Here is a 21,959-nt window from a genome sequence, read left to right on the forward strand (position 1 = left end):
CGTATTTACAATTACAACATCTTCCCAACCCCTTATTCTGCTCTGTTTCTCCAGGCACTTACTATTTTCTAACATGTTATATAACTTATGGCTTATATTGATTGTGTATTTCCCTCTACTGAGAGCAATGACAACAGGGGTTTTTGTGTTTAGCTCATTGATGTATCACATTGATGGAACAGTGCCTCCACATAGCAGACACTTAGTGAATATTAAATGAGTGAACAAATATTAAACTAAAAAAGAGAAGGTGGAGCCCCAGCCAGTGTGGCTTAGTTGGTTGGAACATCGTCTGATACACTGAAAGGTTTCAGGTTCCATTCCCAATCAGGGCACATATGTAGGTTGCAGGTTTGATCCCTGGATGGGGAGCATATGGGAAGGCAACTGATCAATGTTTCTCTCTCTCTCTGTGTCTCTCTCTCCTACACCCCTTCCCCAAAATCAATAAGCATGTCTTTGGGTGAGGATTTAAAAAGAGGAAGAAGTAGAAGGTGGGAAAGAGTGTTTGAACTATGCTGCCACAATATTAAAAAGTAAATAAATCATATTTACTTGTGTAAGTTTAGTTTACATCTGGAAAGATACCCGTGGTTGCCACAGATGTAGACAACCTATTGGCTGGGGATCAAGGGAGACATTTTCTTTCATACTTTTTGGATTTTCCTTGATGTGTATATATTGCCTATTAAAGAAATAAGTCAAATGAAAAGAAATACATCGAAACACAGAATAAATAACATCCCACATCTCTGGCCCTTCCAGGTCAGCTCTAATGTACTTTAGTGTGCTTCCTTCCTTCGACTCTTTCCTGCAGACACCTCCTCCTCTTTGTAATCATGGCATAAGAGCTCTTGCTGTAGTATTGGCATTTGATTAGAGTCTAGCACCCTGCAGTGGCAAGTGATCGACATGCCTACCACTTAGGGACCTTAATCTGCATTGTTCTGAATCTAATGGCGCCTGAATGCCATATGCCTGTCTACTAGAGCTCACACAACAAAATTAATTCCTGTAATTAATGGCTGTTTAAAAGCTGACCCAAGCCACTGAGCTCCTGTAAGCTAGTTTCTGTTTAGAGAGTGAGCCATGTGGGGCTAGATGGCCTCCAGAGGCGCTTGTAAAGATTGTATAATCACAAAAATGAGACAGCAGTTACCTTTGGAGAGGAGGATGGGACACGGGAAAAGGGAAGGGGACACAGGCATTGATAATGTTTTCGTGGTGTATTCACAGGTGGTTATCAGATTTCTATGTTTCACAAATTAACATACGTGCTACGTATAATGTTATATGTATATTTAAAAAGATAAAAAGGAGATTGAAAAATGATAAAACTGAAGGGCAATTTTTTTTTAAAAAAAAGACTGCATACCCAGATTCTGAGAGGCCCAGGGTTCCCAGCTTTGAGAATCTATTTCACTCAGCTCCCCATTTCACACACAAGGAGACTAAGGGTCACACAATTAAAAAGATTAGTCCACTGCAGCGGCCGATCTGTGTCATTACCAGGCGATCAGCCTGCAGAGCAAGGAGCATGAGCAGGGCTAGGCAGTCTTGGGATGGGGCCTGTGTGAGATTTCCCCAAGCTACTAACCTCTGAGATTCCTGCCTGTAAAATGGATAATGTTAGCACCTCAGGGGGTTACTTTGGGGATTAAAGGCACGCAAAGTGTTCAGTACAGAGAAGGCCGTACACGTTCATTTCCCTTCCCTTCAGTGCCATAAACGAAGCTGAGCCGCCTTTGCTCCCCACAGTAACCCTGTAAAACACCATCCTCCCCGCTTTACAGCAGGTCCCAGCTCAGGGCTGTTCGCGCCTGCGCAGTGGGCGCCAAGTGTGCAGAGCGCGGCGCTGAGGACGCCGCGTGCGTCGCCCGGCAACCGGGTCGCCTGGCAACGGGCTTGCGCCACAGGGACCGCGCGAGCTGAGGCAGGTGAGCCGGCGGCACCAGACAGGGGCCCAAGACAGGGGGCCCCCAGACCCACGCAGTCCCGCTCGCATGGGTCCTTCGTCCTCACACCCCAAGGCTCTTTCATCCGCAGCCCATGCCCCTTAGAGGAGGGCAGGCCCCTGTCCCCAGGGCCCACCGTTCCCTGCAGGGGGAGCCCAAACAGGAAATGGCCGCGTCCCTCCCAGCCGGGCCGTCGGCCTCTCCCTGACACCTGGTGCCCAAGACCAGAGTTCGGCTTCCTTCTTTAACTGGAGCAGAATCCTACAGGGCTGGGGCCCGTCACTGCCACTAAACACTGACAGCAACAACCACTGCCGCAACATGACCACGGCCGACATATCTGGAGCCGTGGTGTGCCAGGCTCATGAGGATGGGGTCATACGCCAACTCTGGGAGCGAGACTTGCAATTATCAAGTCGCTTTTGCAGCTGCTGAAAGACACAGATAGAGGAAGAAATTGTCAAGGGCCACCCGTGACCCGGGTCTGGAGCCCGTTCTTAGTACTAAGCCACACTGCCTACAGTAGCTCAAAGTGTGTGTGTGTGTGTGTAATAAAAATAATTCACCTTTTAACCTTTTTAAAGTAATTCCTTCTGAACTCTTTTGTGGATGTGTCAGAAGCATCTGAATATGGGTCCCTGATGGGTTAATGAGTTGGACCCTGATTTGAACGTTGGCTCCTAGTCTTACCGGTTCTGTTTCCTCCAGCAAGCTCCTTATCTCTAAACCTTAACGTCTTCCTTTTGTAGAATGAGGATAATACACGTCCCCTTCTTCTGCGGTAGTTGATTTAGATACTAGCTATTGCTGGCACAAGATAGGTACTAAATTAGTGATCAGATTAGTAAAGTGTGGCTGCTTTCTTCTGTTCTTAAGCATGGGAGAACTCTGGAGTTTGCAGTTTGGGCTGCTACTTACTTTCACTGTGACCGTGAGCAGATCCCTTCACTGCCTCAGTTTGCTCATCTGTAAAATGGTTGTAAAAATATCCACCCAGCTGTGCTTACAGTTTTGAGGATCCAATGAGAAGTAGCTTCTAAATCCCAGTAGTAACAATGACAACTTTTTGGGTTCTTTTAATCAGTGGTTTCTGCAGAGCTTCGTTTTGAAAGCTACAGAGTCACCCTCTGCTGGTGTGGAAAGATGGCCCATACCTGGATCTCTTTGTACCTGCCTCCCGACATCAACCCCGCCCAGGCTGCCATTGCCTATGGCTTTCGGGCCCTGCCCAAGCTGAATGAGGAACTGCAGTCGGAGGACCTGCTGACGAGGCAGAAAGCCCTCATGGCTCTGTGTGATCTCATGCACGACCCCGAGCATGTCTATGTGGCCATCAACATAGGTGAGAGTGTCACAGAGCCCAGGTGACCATGACTGGGATCTGGATGGACAGACATAGAGTAGCTTGAGGTGGGAGGAGCTGAGGTGACCTGGTCCCTTCCCAGCATCCCTCTCAGCTGGTCAGTCAGTTGTTGCAGGACAACCCCAGCAGCCGACGCAGAGCCACAAACCAGCCCCCTCTGCTATGGCTCGACCAGGTGGCCACAGATCTACCAAACTGCCCTGTTTATCTGTTTCATCCACAAGGCTGTCACAAAAAGATAGGCACATGCCCTATTGAAAGCACATGGTATCTGGGACCTCTGTCCCTTGTTTCCCACTCTCCTAATTACCAAAATAAAAGTTGAGGTGATTTTAGTGGCATGGCCACAACTTTCCCAGATTGGGCACAGGATGAGTGAACTGCCATTTCTCCCTCCAGCCTTGGCTGAAGGGCTGATTTAATTTCAGAGGTGGTGGTGGTCCTTGTGTGGCCTTGAACACCTAGTGGAGCTTCAGTCATAAGGGTTGCTGATTAATGAGCCTGACTCTGGGCCAACACATGCAGTGCTTATGTTATCTTAGTTCTCATAGCACCTGCTCTGGGAGGGGGGGAGCATTATCAACCAGCAGGTAAGAAAACTGAGGTGCAGAGAAAGGGGGTGAGGCTAGGGTGGCCTGATAAATAAATACATCAGGATTTTTTATTTGCTCAGTCTGGCATCCCTAGGTGTAACCAACCCATTCAAGGGTACATAACTAGTTGGGGACAGAGTTGGAATTGGAACCCGGCCTCTCCAAATGCAAAGGCCATTTTCTTAGTCCCGTGGTGGATTGCAAGAGAAGGAGGCACTGATGGGAAGTGTGCAGGGAGATCCACGAAGGGGTTTGATGAAACAGTCCCTGGGTGTGAGCACACAGAGCCCCCTGGAGTGACTGAAATACTTCCTAAGTTATGTGATTCCCCCACGCCCAAAAGCAGCAGAACCCCTGGTAACCTCTGTTGCCTGATGTTGGCTCACCTGTTGACTTCTGGGTTCGTTGAATTTTGAGACTGATAAATGTTCAAAGGTTTTTCTGCCTCGCAGGCTGCCTGGAGAGCCTGAAAGCTTTGCTGAAGGATAGCAACCACATGGTGCGGATCAAGACCACTGAAGCGCTGCACATCATGGCGACCCATAATGTGGGCAGGTGGGCTGCTATTTATGGAAACCAATGTCAGGCTTTGGAGCTACATCCCACCCCTGGACAGATGAGATTGGGTCTAGCAGTTAGTTGGTTAAGCAAAAGAAATGGTTAAAAAGCCAGGAATCGGAGAAATTATACGTTCCCTTTGAATAGTTCATTTTGACCCCAAACACAAATTAGGCATTTACCAATCCCTGTGTGCCACCCAGGCCTTTTCTTTGATATGGGCCCACTGATTGGAGTTTCCCACCATTTTTTTTGGTTTAAACCACACCTGTAACTTCATCTAATTTGCAGCTTTAGTTTCTTTAAAGTAGAGCAACAACTCAGACATTAACGAAGTAATCTGTATGCAAACACTTTCCAGGGTCTTTTACAATCCTCTCACTTTTCTTTAGAGACTCACTTTTGAGTCTTCCCAAAGCATTCAACTTGGTTTTCTTAAGGAAATTAAAAACACTCTTCTCTCATCTAATTGGCTTGCCTAATATTTAATTAACTTATATAATTATAACAACGAGGATTGAACAGGCATCATAGATTTGAAGGCAAGCAGCTGGCTGCCGGCAAGCTGGCATCTCAGCTGGGAGAAGAGGGAGGGGCAGCAAGTGGCTCACTGCCCTGGAGCATCAGTGCTGGGCGGGTGGAGAGAGGGGGCCACTCTGCTGTCCATTCAGGAGAGGTCAGTTACGGATTCTGCTGTCTCTTCCCCATTTTACAGACAATAGGACTGAGGCTCAGAGGAGTAAAAGGAAAGGCCCAGGGTACAAAGAACCTGAGTGTGAGTCCTAGCTAGGAAGGGGCAGAGCTGTGGCTCTTTCCACCACCGCAAAAGCCACCCTGCTCTCACTGCCTGGAGGGAATCCATAAAATATCGTCTGTTTCTGGCCTTTGTCTTCTCTGAGGAAGCCAGAGGGGTGCGGTCTGCAGCAGGCTGCACAGGTGCAGAATCCAGGAGGGGGTGAGGGTGGCCAACTGGCTCTTGGTTCTCCCTGGGTCCTCTCCAGGCTTGGTCTGAGTTGTGTCTAAATCCAACTTCTCTTCCCCAGAGAAGGCTTTTTGAAGCATGACATCATCGATGCCCTGTCCCACCTGCTGAATGACCCCCAGACAGCCTGCCGGGAGAACCTGCACTTGGCATTCAAGCACCTGGCCCAGCTGCCTGCAGGTAGGCTCACAGTGGGTGCTTGGCAGCCCCTTGGTCTCCTCTCCAGGTCAGGCATGTACCTTGCTGCAGATCACAGTCTAGAGCACATTTAAAAAAAATTTATGCTTTAATTAAGGTACAACATACATATTAAAAAGGCACCAATCATACATGAACATTGATTAAATTGTACTAAGCGAACCTGCCCAGAATCACTACCCAGATCAATATGTATATGGAATATCCCCAGCTCTCCAGAAACTTTCCACAGGCCCCCTAACAGTTACTTCCTTCGCCCAAAGGTGAAGAGTATCTTTGATTTATAAGACCATAGATTAGTTAATGCCTCTTTTAAAACTTTATGTAAATGGAAACACTTAGCCAGGACTATTGTGTTTCTATCTTCTTTTACCCAACACTTTGCCTCTGAGATCCACATATGTTATATATTACTGATTTTTGCTGATTTGCACAGAGTGTGATATTCACATTTTCTGAGAATACTACAGTTTATTTATCCACCAAATAATATATCTGCTGTTTATCATCCAAAGTTGCCAATGGACATTTTAGTGGTTTCTAGTGTATGGCTACCAAGAACAGAGCAGCTATAAACATTCTTACAAATGTCTTTCGGTGGATGTTGTATACATTTCTTTTGAGACTAGCCGGGCATAGGATAAGTTTATGTCCAGCTTTAGAAGATACTACAGATGGTTTTAGAAAATAGTTATACCAATTTCCACTGCCATCGGTTGTGGATGGGAGTTCCAGGCGCTCTGGAGTCTCACCCACACTCCATCTTTCCTGTCTTTTTATTTTAGCTATTTTGGTGAGTGTATGGTAGTGTTGCGTTTTGGTTTTAATTTGTATTTTCCTGGTGATTGTAACTCTATAAATGTCCTCTTTTGTCACGTGCCACAGTGTGCTTTTAAGGATTAAAAAGGCCTGCCCCAAAGGCCAGTCTGTCTCCTGGCTTGATGTCCACCTGCCTCCCCAGTGAGATGCAGAGTCCAGGGCAATGGCCACCTGAGGGTTGAGATCTGTGTCCGATTGACATTAGCTCCGTCACATGATGCAATGAGCATTTTAAACGAGGGGCTCAGTCAAAGATGCATGGTATCAGGCCTTAAAGGGGATGCACTAAGGTGGACAAACAGGTGTTGTGGCCCAGGACTCAAACAGACCTGGGTTCCCTCTGCTCTGCCCCTCGTTTGCTGAGTGCCCCTGGACAGCCTATTGCCTCATCTCTCAGATGTGGCTAAAGCAAGGTCAAGTGAGAAGCTGCTCACCGAGCATGCAGCACAGCGCCCCACATGAAGGGTCCCGTAAACAGTCAGGGCCAGGGGTGGGCCCGGCGATGGGCTCAGTGCAGGGGGCAGGCCTCCCGGGGTGGAGCCCTGGGGAGCGTGCTGGGCTGGAAGGCAGAACCTCCTGGTGGTCTTCCAAAAAGACCACCCTTATCCCTTGCTGGCAGAATCATCTCTGGGGCTCCGGGGATGGGGACCTGCGGACATCTTTCTTAAACAGACCTTGGCTGAGTCTCCTGTGTGGCAATGGTAAGAGGCACTGGGACATCGGGGTGTCTCTATGATGGGCCAGTGCTTGGGGTTGAGCCCTGTGCTCGCTATGCAGGAACCTTTAAAGCATTCAGAGAAGCAGAGAGACGATGATAATGAACGTCAGGTACCATCACTCAGTTTCCTAAATCTTAACATCCTACCATATTTCATATGTGTGTTAAAAAATGCAGCCCAAGCCCCCTGTGAACCTCCCCCACTCAGCACCGTTTCTCCTGCCCTCCCTGGAGCCACTAGTAATTTGGGAAATATAACCCCAACACGTCTTTATATTTTACCACAGATGTGATTAGATATAGATCTTTCCCTGCATGTTTTCGAACTTGATGTAAATGGATCTTGCTGTCTGTATCTCTTCGCTCCTTAAAAAATGTAATGTTATAATTCTGAGATTTACCTATGGCGTGTCACGGGCTCTGTTTCATTATAACTGCGGCATGTCCTGGGGTTTGGATGTGTACTTACACGCACCGTGCTCACCCTGCCTGGCTGGCAGGCACGCCGTTGTTTCTGCTGCTGAGCGTGGGGCTCAGCTGGAGGACAGCGTCGTGGGCACGGAGAACGCAGCCCTCAGTGTGGCCCGACAGTGCACATGCTGCGTCCTAGCCAGCAACCCAATGGCCTGCTGTGCCGCGTCACTACGTGTGACTTCGTTGTCTCCAGTGACCAGGGGAGGGGGCATTTTCCTCGGCCTGGCACCCCCTTGGTCTCCTCTCCTGCACAGTGCCTCCCAGGAACCTGAGCCCATTCGTGGAACTGATTTTTTCCATTTCTTATTGATTGGAGGGAGCGTTTCATTTACTCTGGGTACCAACCCTTGTGGGTTACACACATTGGAAATACCATTTCCTTGGCTGGTTGTGTGGCTTTTCACTGTTTATTTGTCTACTCATTGGTCCAGTAGTTTTTCATTTGAATGCAGTCAGTTTCATCAATGTTTTCTTTGTGTGTGTGTGTGTGTGTGTGTGTGTTTTGTTTTGTTTTGTTTTTTGGGGGGGGTGCTGCTGTTTAAGAGAATTTGGTGAGGTTTAAGAGCTACATTTGGCCTGTGACAGTCCCTGGGATAGATTTTTGTCTGCTTTGAGGTCATCTTGTCTAGCCCTTGTCAGGCCAACACTGTCTTAATTACAAAAACTCTATGGGAATCTGGGGGACAGGTCCCACCCCCTGCATCTCCTCCCTGCAAAATTTTCTGGAATCTCTGCACTGTGGGTATACAGTGAGGAGTTGGGGGGCTATGGTTCTGACAAGCCTCATCAGGGGCCTGGGTGGTGAGCCTCTGCCTTTATTACAGGATTTCCTGGGTGCTGCACATTGTCTGTGATATGTCCAGAAGGGAGGCCTGAGACACTCTAGCTGGAAGGAGGGAGGGAGACATGTAGTAAGGTGAGCACCCCAGGAAGTCATCTGGTGGGGGATGTGCTCTGAGTGCTGTGGCTTCTGGGTAGGCCAGTGCCCTGGAGGTGTTCTTGCTGGGTCTCTGGGTAGGCTGAGGCCACCTGTTTCAGTGCCTCCATTCTTATCAGCGGTGACTCTGGGCAGTAGTAAAGCCTGTTGAAGCCCAAGTTTCATCACTGAGCACAACAGGTAGCCTAGGTGACAGTGTGATTTGGCTGGGACAGTCTGCACTAGAGGCTCAGCCAGCTCTCGTACTGGTGCTCCTTAGTATGGGTTTTCTATCCATGGCCACACTGGAAAGCACCTTCTACCCCAGGTGGGTGGAGTGCTTGGCATGTGGCTGGTACTCAACAACTATTGGCTGCTTAGTGGGTCTTATGCCAAATATTTGAAGATCATTTGTTGTTGTTTTCTTGCTGCAATTCACTCACTCACCCCTTCGTTTGTTTGACAAATGTGTTGGGGTATCTGGGAGAGAATGGAGATCTTTTCTGAGTCCTTGTGCTGGGTGGAGTCTGGTTTACTGTGTGGTTTGCCACAGTAACCAGCAAAGGGCGCCACAGGACTGATCAGAGCCCGACTGGCCCTGCTGTGGATCTCGGGCTTCAGGGTGGTGCTGTTTCAGGAGACGAGAAACCAGGATTGCAGAGGCAAATGTCACACAGAGGCTGCAGGTCCAGGCTCCCTGAGTGACCGCCTGCAATTCTGGAAGAAACGTGTCTCCTTTTGTGGCCAGGTGTTCAGTTCTAATGCTAAAACTGGATTTTGGGGTGCAGCTAAACAGCCTGGGGTGCCCGGGAAGTGTCCCTCTACTGGACCCACTGACCATGCCCAGGCCCCCTTGGGCCCTCTCTCTGACAGTGATCTCGGGCCCTGACTGGCACACCTGGGAGTCTGGCCTGGCTCCTTCCCATCATCTGTTCCCGTGCCAGGCTTGGAGCCGCTGGCCCAGCTTTAACTGCCGTATGTTGTAAGGACTGCTCTGTCCTGACCCTTGTGTGCAGCCCGGGCTTGGGGGTACCGTGGGGGTGGAGGCAGATGCCCCTTCCTGGGGGGAGGGAGCCATGAGGACATGCTCAGGCCTCTCTTGTGGACACTGGCTCCTTGGCCTTAGAAAGGAGCAGGGCAAGGCCAGGGAGGGACAGGACACAACTCGGAGATGTCTGGACACAGGTTTGATCCTGATAGTTTTGAGGTGCTGGAGTCAAATACCATCAGGGCTAGAGAGAGAAATTGAGTGACTGTGTCCAGAGGGAGCTGAAGCCGTGAGTAGTGGAACTCTAGGTGGAGTGGCCACTAGAGAAGCAAAATGTGTGCTCTTCCCCTCACGCAGTGCACAGTTCTGCCTGGTGAGGTGGCCCAGAGCAGTCCCCACCCTTCCCGCTGCTCCTGGCCCTGTCACCTCAGGGTAGAGGGACTGACCTGGCTGGCCCAGGGCAGCCTCCTCCCATCCTTGAACGCTTTAGGAGAGGAGGCAGAATTCTCCCATTTCCCTCTAGCCGTGTATTTTTAGGTTAAAGATGCTCACAGTGAGATTACTGATCTTTTCACAGTTGGCATTAAAAGCGCAAAATAAGCCTCAATGATTACAGGTCACACGTTGTTTCTTCTTATAAAAGAGCCGCCTTGGGCTTCTGCTGGTGACGTGGGAAGGCTTGAAGGGAATCCCCTCGTGGGCTCAGGGGTGGCGGGTGGTGGGCGGGGAGAGCCAGGTTTGTGTGTGACTGAGCGCTGAGTATCTGCCTGTGTGTACCTGTGTGCGTGCATGTGTCTGCTGCCCCTCACCCATGGCTTTCTGTGGGTCCTGGATTCAAGGAGGTGACAAAGGGTGGCTCTGTGCTCCCCATGGGCTTCTGTCCCTTCCGTCCAGGCACAAAGTGATCAGGGGCAGAGCCAGGGGAGGATGCAGTCCTCAGGAAGCACTGCCCCCCCACACCCTGACCTTGACCTTGGGCCCTTTCATCTATAAAATGGGTTGCTGCAGACAACCTGCCTCAGTAGTGAGTGTTAAATACTTTGTAAGAAGCCTAGTGCAGGGTGAACAAACTCCCTTGGCTTCTGATTAGTGCTTTCCACCACACGGAGATGCCTCTAATCAGTCAGCAATTGGTGAGCCTGCGGGGACACCTCCTTCCCACATCCTGCAGGGCCACCCCACACTGTTGGGGGTTGTTGGCACCCTCTAGACTCTCGGCACCTCTTCTGCTCTGTGGGGACAACTCTGACCCTGGCAGAGGTGTCTATGGGTATGAGGAGTCTGGATGACAGTACAGCCAGGGCAAAATCTTGGGGACAGCGGGAGGAGCAGGAGACATCATCACCCCCAAACCTCAGCCCCTCAGGACACATGGGCCTGGCAGAGCTCCCCTTTTGCAGGTTCTTTCCTCTCTTGTGGGTGTTTGTTTTTGATGTTCATTTCAAGATGATTTTACCTAAATGTATTAGGAGGGGAGGTACAGAAAGAAAGGAACCTCAGGATGGAAGGTGTCCCAGCCACCCTCTCAGCCCTGCACACACACAGCACGCTGGGACAAGGCTTGGCTCATTCAGGATATTTTATTTTCTTAAAGTAGACAATCTTTGACTTTCATACCATACCAGATCCTCTTTCCTCTGTACGTCTCTTAAAGTCCTTGGCTGTGGTTCTGGCCCTGACCTTGGACACATGGGTACCGAACAAAGGCAAAGAGAGAAGATTTGGCAAGGTCTCTGGCGGTGCCTTCCCTCTCAGCGGCAGCAGGGGTTCGTATTTACACGCAATCCTTGGCCAAGGTCCTTTCATGGTGGCAGGTACCATGGGCCCTGGGGCAAAACGCGCTGGAGCTGGTGGTCCCAGCAGGGCCTCCCTCAGGCTACAACACTGGCTGAGCCTTCACAGGGGTCGCAGCTGCTCTCAGCCTCAGGCGCGGGGTGTTTGGGGCCAGGGCCCTGTCTCTCGCCTCCCCTTCCTCTACTTGCAAAGCCAGATAATTTACTCTTTAAATACCAAGACAGTTAGCTATTGTTCATTCGCTCCTAGGTGAAGAACCTTCTTTAAATACATCACATTTATTTTCTGAAATAAAAACGAAGCAGAAACTGCACCAGTAACAGGACGCGGCACAGGCGTATGCACAACGCTGCCCTGCGAGGCTGCCACAGGGCGGCCGTCGCCCCAGCGTTGCTCAGGAGCAAGGGACAGACTCGTCCAGATAACAACTGTTACACTCAGCAAGCCAGACACAAAAAGGACCACCTGAAAAAAAAATAGGTTTTGAAAATCTGCATTTTAAAAAAGAACACCCAACTGCATTTGAATTTTTTTTTTTTTGGTTTTTTGTTTTTTGTTTTTTGCGAAACACCACGAGGTTTGGCCAAAAAAAAAGGATGTTAGAGAAGAAAAACCAGGTTTGATTTATAAAACATCAGACGAGTAGAAGAAAAGCTGGAACCCAGCTGGCCTAGTTGGAAACAAATCGTGCCACTCATGTCATTGTGTGGATTTTTGCTGCATATTTTGAAGCTGTTTAAAAAGAGCTGTGAGTGGCTGGAGGTCTGGTTAGTGCTGTCACCTGGCCTCGCACCCTGGTTCCAGAACGCAGAACGTGGTACTGAGTAGGCCAGAGCGCGCGTGTCCAGCAGCGAAGGAGCTCGGACCTTCTCTGGTCCCCCCTCCTGGTCAACGGCAAGGTCCCTATTCTAGGGCAGAGCTGGCCTCGTCTAGGTGGCCCCGCGATCTCTCCCCGCAGTCCCACGGGGGGGCCCCCATGCAGAGTGGGGCCAACTCAGGAAGAGGGAAGGGCCCATAGGGAACTTGGTGACAGCCCCTCAAATCTTCAAGAGACCGCGACGCTTTGGGAACTTTGCCGTCTCCAGACTGTGTGCGCGTGCGTGCGTGTGTCTACCTACCTAGCAATCTATCCGTATATATTTATGTTTGTGGAAATGTGGGGGCCAAGGAGGCGGAGGGGCACGGGGACATTCTTCAGGCCCCGTTTTCTGCCCCTGGGCTGGGTCTCCCTAGCACAAGTGGAGTTGGGGTGTGACACCCCAGGGGTTTCGTCACAGGCAAGCGGGCTGGCCCTGGCCCCTCAGCAAAGGCCTATGTACTTGAGATTGTTCTGTATGATGACATCTGTTACTGCGTCGAAGACGAACTGGATGTTACTGGTGTCGGTGGCGCAGGTGAAGTGGGAGTAGATCTCCTTGGTCTCCTTGTTGCGGTTCAGGTCCTCGAACTGCCGCTGGATGTAGACGGCGGCCTCCTCGTAGGTGTTCTGGCCCTTGTACTCGGGGAAGCAGACGGTGAGCGGGATGCGCCGGATCTTCTCCGCCAGCAGGTCCTTCTTGTTCAGGAAGAGAATGAGCGAGGTGTTGATGAACCAGTTGTTGTTGCAGATGGAGTCGAACAGGCGCAGGCTCTCTGCCATCCGACTCTGCGGGGGGAACGTGCGAGCGTTAACCTGGGCGCGCAGCGAGGCCCTAGACCCACGGCCCTGCTGGGAAGGAGCCCCCCAGCCCAGGGCTGGCCCCCACGAAAGCTCCCTTCTGTTGGGAGTCCTTCCTCTGCCAGGTGAACTGTCTTCACCATCTCCCACAGGCTCTGGAGCCCTGAAGTGGCTGGCGCCTCCCTCCAAGCCCCAGAGCCTGGCGTGTGTTCGTAAGAGGCTCTCCTTCCCTATTGGACCCTCCTCTGGGTGACATGTGGCTTTGGGGCTCCAGTCTGGCCTCCCTGGGCGCGGTTTACTGGGCATCTCTAACCTTACACCCTGAGGCCCAGCCTGCCCCACTGGCACATGCAAGCTCAGGTCGCCCATGGGAGACACTATCCTGTCTCCCTCAATGTGAGCATGGCCAGCCTGCTGCCTGGCGGTCAGCTGCGGCCTGCTGGGGTTTGGGCCCCATCCTTTGAGCCTCGATCCTGCTCTGCTAAGTATCGTCAGTCCTCAGCTGGAGTTTGTGAGGGGATGGCCTGAGCTTTTGAAACCAGACTCCAGTTCAGAGTGGGGTGTGTGTGTGTGTGTGTGTGTCTGCTCCTCTGTCGCTGCTAGGCCTCAGGCTCACTGGAGGTCACACATGGCCCAGGGCAGATCCCATGCCCCTACCCCCTGGTGTGCCACAGGATGGTGGCTCAGGTGCAGGGACCACAGAGAGTGGTCCAGCCCTTCTTTACCTCCTCTCTCTGAGTTTCCACACAGAACTGACAGCTCTGCTAAAGGAATTTCTACTCCTGCTGAATTACTGCTGGTGGAAGCTGTCTCTTGTTTTAAGATAAAATGAACAAGCTGAGTGTCTAAAATCTAGAACCAGTTTAGATCTGAGGCTTTTGGTTTAAGAACTTTTCTGACCAAATTATACCACCGATGTGGTAGCAATGAAACTACAGCTGGTGCTGGCAGTGTGGACACAGCACCGCTTATCAGATCCTCACACCTTCCTATTCCCATTGTACAGACGATGAAACTGAGGCTTAAAGAGGCAGGTAATGTGCTCCAAGTCCCACGTCCTGGAGCTCCAGGCTCACTGCATTTCTGGGGTGGACAGGCGGTGCTACTGGGCCCAAGGGAGGTTATCCCAGGGTGGGGGATCCACAATGAAATCCTGCTCTCCCACAGACCCTGACCTGAGGTACAGGTCCGACAGCATCAGTGCTGAGAAGGAACCAGGCTGAGTTGGGGGAGGATGCCCAGAGGCACGGTCATTACCCCTGATAAGAGAGAAGCTGCCCTGAGACCCCATGTTCCGCCTGGCCGATCACATTCTTCAAAACCAATGTTGCGCCTTTTTAAGAAAGAGTTCAGGAAGAACAAGCTCTGAAAAGTGAGGAGTCTCAGGCCTTGGGGGGGGACCTTTCCGCAGAGATAAACAGAATGCAGAAACCCCATTCCCAGCAGTGACTGGAGGAGCTGCACAGTTTTCCAAATGTGAGAGCTAAGTGGTGGACTAGAATTGTCACATTCTGCTGGAGTGTAATTAGCTTTAATGGGTTCCTGGAAGCCACACAGTAAAGCCTAACAGAGCTGTCATTTCTCATGGGACTGATGCCATAATCAGGGGCTGTGCTTCTGACCCCAAATTTTACATCAGATAAATAATAGATGCAGCCATTAGCACATATTCATTAATTCATTGAGCAAATACTTGTTGAGCACACCTTAAGTGTCAGGGACAGGCCCCAGCTCTTATGACAGGTGATGGACACCCGGAAACCTGACAGGGGGCTTCCCCCAAGGCTGAGAGGGGGATGGTGTGGCCACCAGCAGGTGGGACCCAGCAGGCCGGTGGCTGGGGATGGAGCTGAGGTTCAAGGGTGGGTGGGCAAACCCAGAATGGGCGCCAGGCAGAGGGGACATGGTCAAGGTCCTGGCATGGGTATCCGATTGGGGGCCAGGGCCTGCCTCCCTGAGCCCTGCTGGGTCACTTGGGGTGAGTTGGGTAGCTCTTGTGCCCAGCCCAGCCCTGCTTGGGTAGACAGATGGCAGAGTCTGGGAAGAGCGGCAGGAGGGCCTCCTCCACACACTGAGGTGGTGCATGTGTGCAGGCCACCAGTCCTGCGGGGCTCGGCTGGTCGGTCTTCTGCAGGGTGTATGTGTGCAGTTCAGCTGCCGGGTCCTGAGTGGGGTGACCCCTCCTGTCTGCACGGCCAACTTGTCCTCCTCTTGCTCAGCACACACCCGAGGCTCCTGACTCCAGACCCCAATGACCAGCTCCCGAGTCCTGATGCACTGAGAGCCCTCTGCCCAGTGTGAACCTCTGACCCTGGGCAACTTTCTGGAGCCTGGACATCTAAGACTCAGGTTGCTGGCTTGGAAATCTCTTCAACTCAGGCACGTGTCTCCTGAGGTAGCTGGGAAGCAGCTGTGCCCTCGGTTGCCCCTCGCACTCGCTCATATGGTCACTGTGGCAGTGCAGTCTCACCAGAGCCCTCTGGTCCTTTGACACTGTGCCCATGGTGTCACCGTCACTGCAGCCCAAGTGCCCCCAGGTTGGTAGAGCAGCACCCTGACACCTCAAATCACAAATCACTGAAAAAAGAGCCTGCTATTTTGGGATGTAATTCTGGAAACTTCGAGAAGCATGCACGAGTGTGTGTGGGAGGAGTGAGAGCCCACCGCCCAGGCAGCAGCAGTGTAGCCATCAGCTACCCTTCTCCTCCCACCTCCATGTTCTGCTCACCCTCGCTCAAGGCCTCTTCTTCCTGGAAGCACCCCTGACTTCTCCTCTGCACCTCACTCAACTTTCTGTGGCACATGTCTGGCTGTGCTGCCTGTACCAGGATTAAGTCCCAGTCTCTCGGTATGGCTTTTGGGGCCTTCCTTGGCACAGCCGACCCCCGGTTGGGTGTGCATGGCCTGGGTGCCAGCTGTGGCCCCATTCATCTCCTCCCTGGCCTGTGGGAGGTTCCACCCTGCCACTCAGTTCTCCTTTAACTCTGCCCACTTGGTGTCATGGGTCAGAGCTGCTGCCAAGGGCCCCGAAGGAGTTAAGACAGAGTAGGGGTCACCCTCAGGTGCTACTGGCCCCCTCTGGCAACAGAAGCCAGGAGCAGCTTTGGCATGACCGTAGCGTGTCACCCCTTTTCCTGCTGCCCCTTCCATCAGCCTGACACAAACATCCTCTAGCTTCTGCTCCGACAGCTCCAAATTTGCTCAGCACCACTGGGTGGTATGTGGATGTCGCCTGCTTAGACCGTGGCTGCTCCTGATAATCCGTCCCTAAGATGGCCTGAGTTATCTTTGCTCAGTGCCAAACTCTGGCAGATGCCTTCACTCCATGCACCGATGCCGTGCACCTGTGGTGGCCTTAACCCGACTGGCTCCTGGAACATCCTAGGGACTAGGGTGAGCTGAGGCTCAAAGGTTAGTGAGGGTAGTCCCGATTCTCCATGCAGGCTCTCCTGCTGTCACGAAAGGGCAGATAACCCTGGTAATGAGCACGGGGTTTGGGGCCAGAGGCCCGGGGTTCACTCTCGCCACCAGTGGTTGCCACGCCTTGGACACGCTCTCTCTCTGGGCTCCAGTTTCCTCACCAGTGAACTTGGGGTGGTTGTGGCACTCAGTGTCAGGGCTGTCGTGAGAAGGAATGAAGGTGCTGATGTGAGAAGCTGGGACTGCTGGGCCTCATCCTGTGGCTGCCGCTGTCATCCCAGTGATCATTCTCCTGTGCCACTCACAGCCCCTCGCCTTGGCACTGGGGTGTCCCTCAACTCTTGCCTCTCATGGGAAGATCTACCTCCCTATACCCCCAGCACAAAGCCACTGTGGGATGTGGCTGCCCAGCTGCAGTGGTGGCTCTGTGGCATGGAGGCTGAGGGCTGTGTGACATGCATGGAAAGCTTAGTCCCCACACCCAGGCACAAGATGCTGCCAGCAGCCGTCAGACATGACTGTGAGATAAAGGGGAGGCTTTCTGGAGTAGGAGGCATTTAAACTGGGCTTGGGGGGGGGTAGTGGTGGTGGTTTAAGGGCTCTGAAAGGAAGAGGGAGGGGAAGGGAGAGGTGTTGGGACAATGACCAGCTCAGAGGCTTGGAGCTGCAGGGGGGGGGGGCACGCTGGTTGGCGTGGAGGAGAGGACACGGCAAAGGCTGGGAGAGGCTCTTTCTGGCCCTGGGACTCAGTTTCCTCATCTCTAGGATGAGTTCTCAGTTCTATTACAGACTGGAAAGCCCAAGTCTGCCCATTATAGAAAAGCCTGGACGGTGTGCTCATGGGAACTGGATTCAGCATTTCACAGTGCAAGTAGAGCTGGGAGGCTGGGCTGTGGACATGAATGAGCTCCATTCACCAGGACGAAGCCAGCCCCGTGGCTGCCCATCCTGCAGCTGAGCCACCAGGCCCCATCAGGGCAACGGAGTGCCAGGCTCCAAGGGCGCCAAGGGCGGGACCTGGACATTAAGGCTGCCTGGCAGCACCCTGGCTGGATGGGCCAAGAGGGAGGTTTCATATGAGGCTGGCCATCAAACTGGCACCTTTTATAGTGACAGACAAGCCTCTGGTGTCCCTTTGTGGTGAAAGGCTTGGGGGCACTAAGGGGGCACATATCCTGTCAGCCAGCAGGATATGGCTCAAGGGGCATAGGGGCACTGCTGACACAGTGAGCGGCAAGCTGGTCAAGTCTGGTGTCCATCCCGTGTGGTGCTGACTGCCCCTCCTCCTCAATTGCTGGCAGGGGCAGGTGAGGCCCAGAGCCCTATGCTGTGGGCCGGGAGGACAGGAGGAGCCTCATGACCCCCCGGACCATCCTGAACCCTGCCGACGGGGGAAGTCTGGCCTAGGCATCCTCCCTCTTGCTTTTAGGATTTGGCTCTGGTGGACCTTTCTGGACTCCTCCAGCTGGGTGCCCATTCTGGTGACTGCACAGGTTCCAGCTGCACCAAGCTCTCTCGACCCCCACATTTGTTATTTGTTTGCCCAGTGCTTCCTGGTTGGGGCCCAGCCTGAAGTCCCCACCCTTGCAGGACCACAGCCCTATCCAGGCTCCAGGACAGCTGTCCTGTTTACTGGCCATCTCTTCCTCCAATAGCCAGCAACTCCTTCCCTGACCCCAGATCCCCTGTCCCAGTGCCGTCGTGTTGCTGGTTGTGGTCATCTGTCCTGGTGGCACACCGTGTGCTCCCTGCACCGCTGGCCAAATACCCCATGCAGGTGTTTCAACCGACTGTGACCCTGGACTTTCCAGTGTCTCAGGTTGCCACTGACTGATGGGTCAATGGGCAAATGACCTGGCGAGCACCAAAGTCTGGTATATGTGGGGGCAAGGAAGCTGAGGGACTCCCAGGCAGGGCTTGGGACTGTGGCAACTGGGGGAGCAGGGTCCCTTAGAAACCAGAAATGCAGCTGGGTGTCCTCCTTTATGGTATGGAGTATAGGGGGAGCCTTGGGCACTGGTGTCCCAGCCAGCCAGGTGTTCTGCGCAAATGCCAGGAGCAATGCCTATCATTCCTCAGGTGCCTGGGGCAGAGGTCCCTTTGTGTTATGGGTGAGACTAAACCTGCCTGAGGGTGTGAACCTGGGCTCTGGGCACCAGCGATTTCCTGTGGCTTCTCTAGTGCCATGATCACAGGCCTCTGGTTAGAAACAAGAGAACTTGGATTTCAGACAGCCCACCCAGGCGACCACATCTGCCCTCTTGTCCACACAGGGCTATGGACTGTTAGGGGCCAGGATGGTCAGGATGTGGTTGGGGTGGGGTGGGGTGGGATGGAGACACCTGTCGGCCCTGTGTTTGTATAGATGTGCTCTGCTGGCTGGGGCACCAGACATCATTCTACCACCAAATGCAATGTGACCCGAGATGTGTCACTTCCTCTCCCAAACTATTCCCAGGAGACGCTGGAGCAGTTTGGGGTGGTGTGTGTGTGGCTAGCACTGCCAGCATGCTCGCACTGTCCTGAGCACTGGGCTTCGAGGCCTCTTCTAACACTTACCATTCTAAGAAGCCTCTTCTGACGGCCTCCTCCCATCCTCTGGGCCCTACCACAACCCACACAGATGTTGGGGCAGCAGCTGGTCCTGCCTCAAGGCCAGAGATTTCCTGAGTCTCCTTCGGCTGCTGGGCTGTGCTTGCCTCTCTTGCCTGGCTGGGGCCTGGAGACTGTTGCCACCACTCTGCTTTTGAGTCTGAGGGGAGGTCATTGTACACCCTCCCCTGTCCTCAAGGAGCTTACAATGCATACGGAGGCTGATGATAGGAGACAGACATGGGCAGACAGACAAAAACCATGCAGCCAGGCAGCATGGCTGTTCCTTCTCCGCAGAGGCTCAGCAAGGGAGTAGGTGAGGGAGCCTGAGTCATCTCTGCTCACGCCTGCAGGGACCGGGAATCGGAGCTTGGGCTCCCCAGGCAGCTCCAGTTCCTGTTGCCTGCTAGAATGTTTCTCCACCCCCCACTCGCCCCACGGAATTGTGTCCCCTTATTGGATGAGCTTCCTGGAGGGCAGGGCCTGTGTGCTTGGCTTACCCAGCACCTGGATGGAATCACCATAGCCCTGTGTGGACAAGAGGGCAGATGTGGTCGTGGTCAGCCACCCACAGGGAGACAGAGGGTGAGGAGGTCTCTGAGCTGCCCTCTGTGCTCCCGGGTTCTGAAGCATGGTGGCCCCTCAGGTCCTTTCCATTGCTGAGCTGCTGTCTGTGACAGCAGTTGCCACCCAGGGTGGCTGCTCCCCTCCCTCTGCTGAGCTTAGTACCCAGACACTCAGTAGACTTGCTGCCATTTCCATGACAACCAGGAGGAAGCCTCCACCCTCAGAGCCTCACACACCAACACAGACTGATGGCAGGAGGAAGCAGCGGATTCTTGAGCCAGGCCAGGTGTCCTTCCACAGCTGTCCATCACTGTTTACTTGTTGGGGTGGGCGTAGAGAAGGGCCTCTGGGAGTTGGCCTCTGGGCGTAGAGAAGGGACCCTGCTCTCCCTGTGGGGCCAGGCAGTGGGAAGGCCCTTTCAGTGACTTGCTCCTGGCTGGGGGGAGCCTCCTGGTAGACCGGGAGACAGGAAGATGGCATTGTTACTGATGGAGCACTGGGTGGTGTCTCACCCATGTCACCCTGTGGCAGTATTAGCCTCAACAACGGCCATGACAGCACTGGGCCTCGCTTCCTCCTCTGTGTGGAGGCTACCATGATACCCAGATGCCCAGCTCTGTTCTTAGAAGTAGCTGAAAGGGGCCCCCAGACACACCAGGGAGAGAGGCTGTGGTGGGGCTCCTTCCAGTGTCCCCATTTTACAGATGTGGAAACTGGGACTCAAAGGGTTCACCTCACCTGCCTAGGTCCCTCAGGTTGTCATTCTCCAAGGAGAGCCTCAGACAACCAGATCCTTCTTGGACCTATCATTTCCCCCACTGCTGCTGGCCTCAGGAAACAGAGAGGTGTCTGGGGACAGAGGTGGCTGACCAGGGTCACTTCCAGACCAATCTGGTTAGCACTCCCCACCTCTTCCTCCTGCAAACCTGAATGCTGCAGTGCTGGACTGGAGAATTGGATTAATGAGGCTAATGAATCAATGAGCCCCTGACTGCTCCCAGAGCCAGTCTGCAGGGACAGCACAGAGAGGGGCGGTGCTTCGACCAGCCAAGCAGGCAATAGGGCTCAGCGGGGGAGTGCTGCCGCCTGCCCCTCTCCCCACAGTTGCCCACGCCCAGGGTCAACCACTCACTCCCCAAGCCTGGGCCCTTGGGGTGTTAAGACGGAGACACATGAGCAGGGACAGCAGCTCAGTCCCACACTCCTCCCTCCTGCCTTCCCCTCCCCCAGTTATAGCCACTCTGCTCTCAGGACCCTTGGTCAGACACCCACTCACCTTAGCACCTACCCATTTTCATCTGAACCCCTTCTCTCCTTGCTCACTTCAGCCTTAGGGCTCCCTGGGTGACATCTGTGGGGGAGGCAGGAAGCAGCCCCACAGAGTAGGGGCCTGAGCAAGGACCCTCCACTGCTCTGATGGGCTGCCCTGCGGCTCTTGGTTCTGCTTGAACTGGACCTTCCCCCGAGAGCCTCAGTTCCTGGTGGCCAGGAGGCAACAGTTATTTTGGGCTATTGTAAAATGGGTCACAATAGGAATGTGGTCAACAGGTAATGACAACAGGGCTGGAGGCCTTGTGAGCCCACCCACTGAGCACCTAGTGGGTTGCAGAGCTGAGATGCAAGCTCAGCCCCCACCGCCTTGGCTGTCCTCCCAGCACCTTTTCTCATGGTCACTCTCAGACACACCTGAAGCTCCCATTGAGTGCAGAGCACTTCCTTGCCTTGAGGGACAGAGAAGAGCAGGGAGCAGCCTGACTTATGATGACTGAGTCACCCAGAGGAGGGACACACGTGCCAACTGTCCAACACTACACAATGCAAACCAGAGGGCAGGCAGCATGGAGGGAAAGGGTGATGATGAATGAGCTGACTTCTGGGGCGGAGAGAACACGGCTGCCCCTTCAAATCTGTCTAGGCCTCGCCTTCCACCTGCCACCACCTTCATCTCTTGCTGGGGCCCATCTCCCTGCTTCTACTCTGTGACTCCCCTGCCACCTCGCCACAGCTGACCAGATCACTTTACTCCCCCAGGCAAAGCTCTCTGGTGGCTTCCATCATGAGTGGATGATCCCCATACCCCTGCCTGGCTCCCATGGACACCCTCCCCTTCCACCTTGGGGCCATGCTGTTCCTTCCTAACCCACAGAGAGTTGGCTCCCAGAGGCCTTCCCTGACCCTCACCCCACTTGACATGGTTGTTATAATCCTTCCTGTTAATTTGCTGCACAGCTTCGAGCTCCACTGGACCCAGTAGTCACGGCTCACGGTCTGCCCGTGAGTGCAGTGCTTGTCTGTCGCGGGTCTGCTCTCTCCAGCACCCAGCCAGGGCGCTCTGCCGAACTTTGGGTTATGGGAGGCAGGGCCA

At 53.2% G+C, this 21,959-nt stretch overlaps 2 protein-coding genes across 4 annotated transcripts in view; one reads left to right on the top strand and one right to left on the bottom strand.

Annotated features, from left to right (window-relative positions):
- RSPH14 (radial spoke head 14 homolog) overlaps positions 1-21,959 on the top strand; it is a 68,694-nt gene that overhangs the window by 886 nt on the left and 45,849 nt on the right. Inside the window, exons 1-4 of one of the 2 annotated variants that reach the window (XM_081122465.1) lie at positions 1,914-1,937; positions 3,040-3,297; positions 4,364-4,466; positions 5,513-5,631. In XM_081122465.1, coding sequence (XP_080978591.1) covers positions 3,099-3,297; positions 4,364-4,466; positions 5,513-5,631 — 421 coding nt within the window. In that variant the 5' untranslated portion in view covers positions 1,914-1,937; positions 3,040-3,098. Of the gene's footprint in view, positions 1-1,913; positions 1,938-3,039; positions 3,298-4,363; positions 4,467-5,512; positions 5,632-21,959 lie in introns of those variants that run through there. The other variant, XM_081122466.1, reaches the window with a different exon arrangement.
- Positions 11,839-21,959, bottom strand: part of GNAZ (G protein subunit alpha z) — a 46,809-nt gene continuing 36,688 nt past the window's right edge. For both annotated transcript variants that reach the window (XM_081122463.1, XM_081122464.1), the window contains exon 3: positions 11,839-13,003. In XM_081122463.1, the coding sequence (XP_080978589.1) occupies positions 12,659-13,003 (345 nt within the window). In that variant the 3' untranslated portion in view covers positions 11,839-12,658. The remainder of the gene's footprint in view (positions 13,004-21,959) is intronic.

The sequence above is a fragment of the Miniopterus schreibersii genome (genome assembly GCF_964146895.1).
Source record: "Miniopterus schreibersii genome assembly, chromosome: 20".
In the NCBI taxonomy this organism is placed as follows: domain Eukaryota; kingdom Metazoa; phylum Chordata; class Mammalia; order Chiroptera; family Miniopteridae; genus Miniopterus; species Miniopterus schreibersii.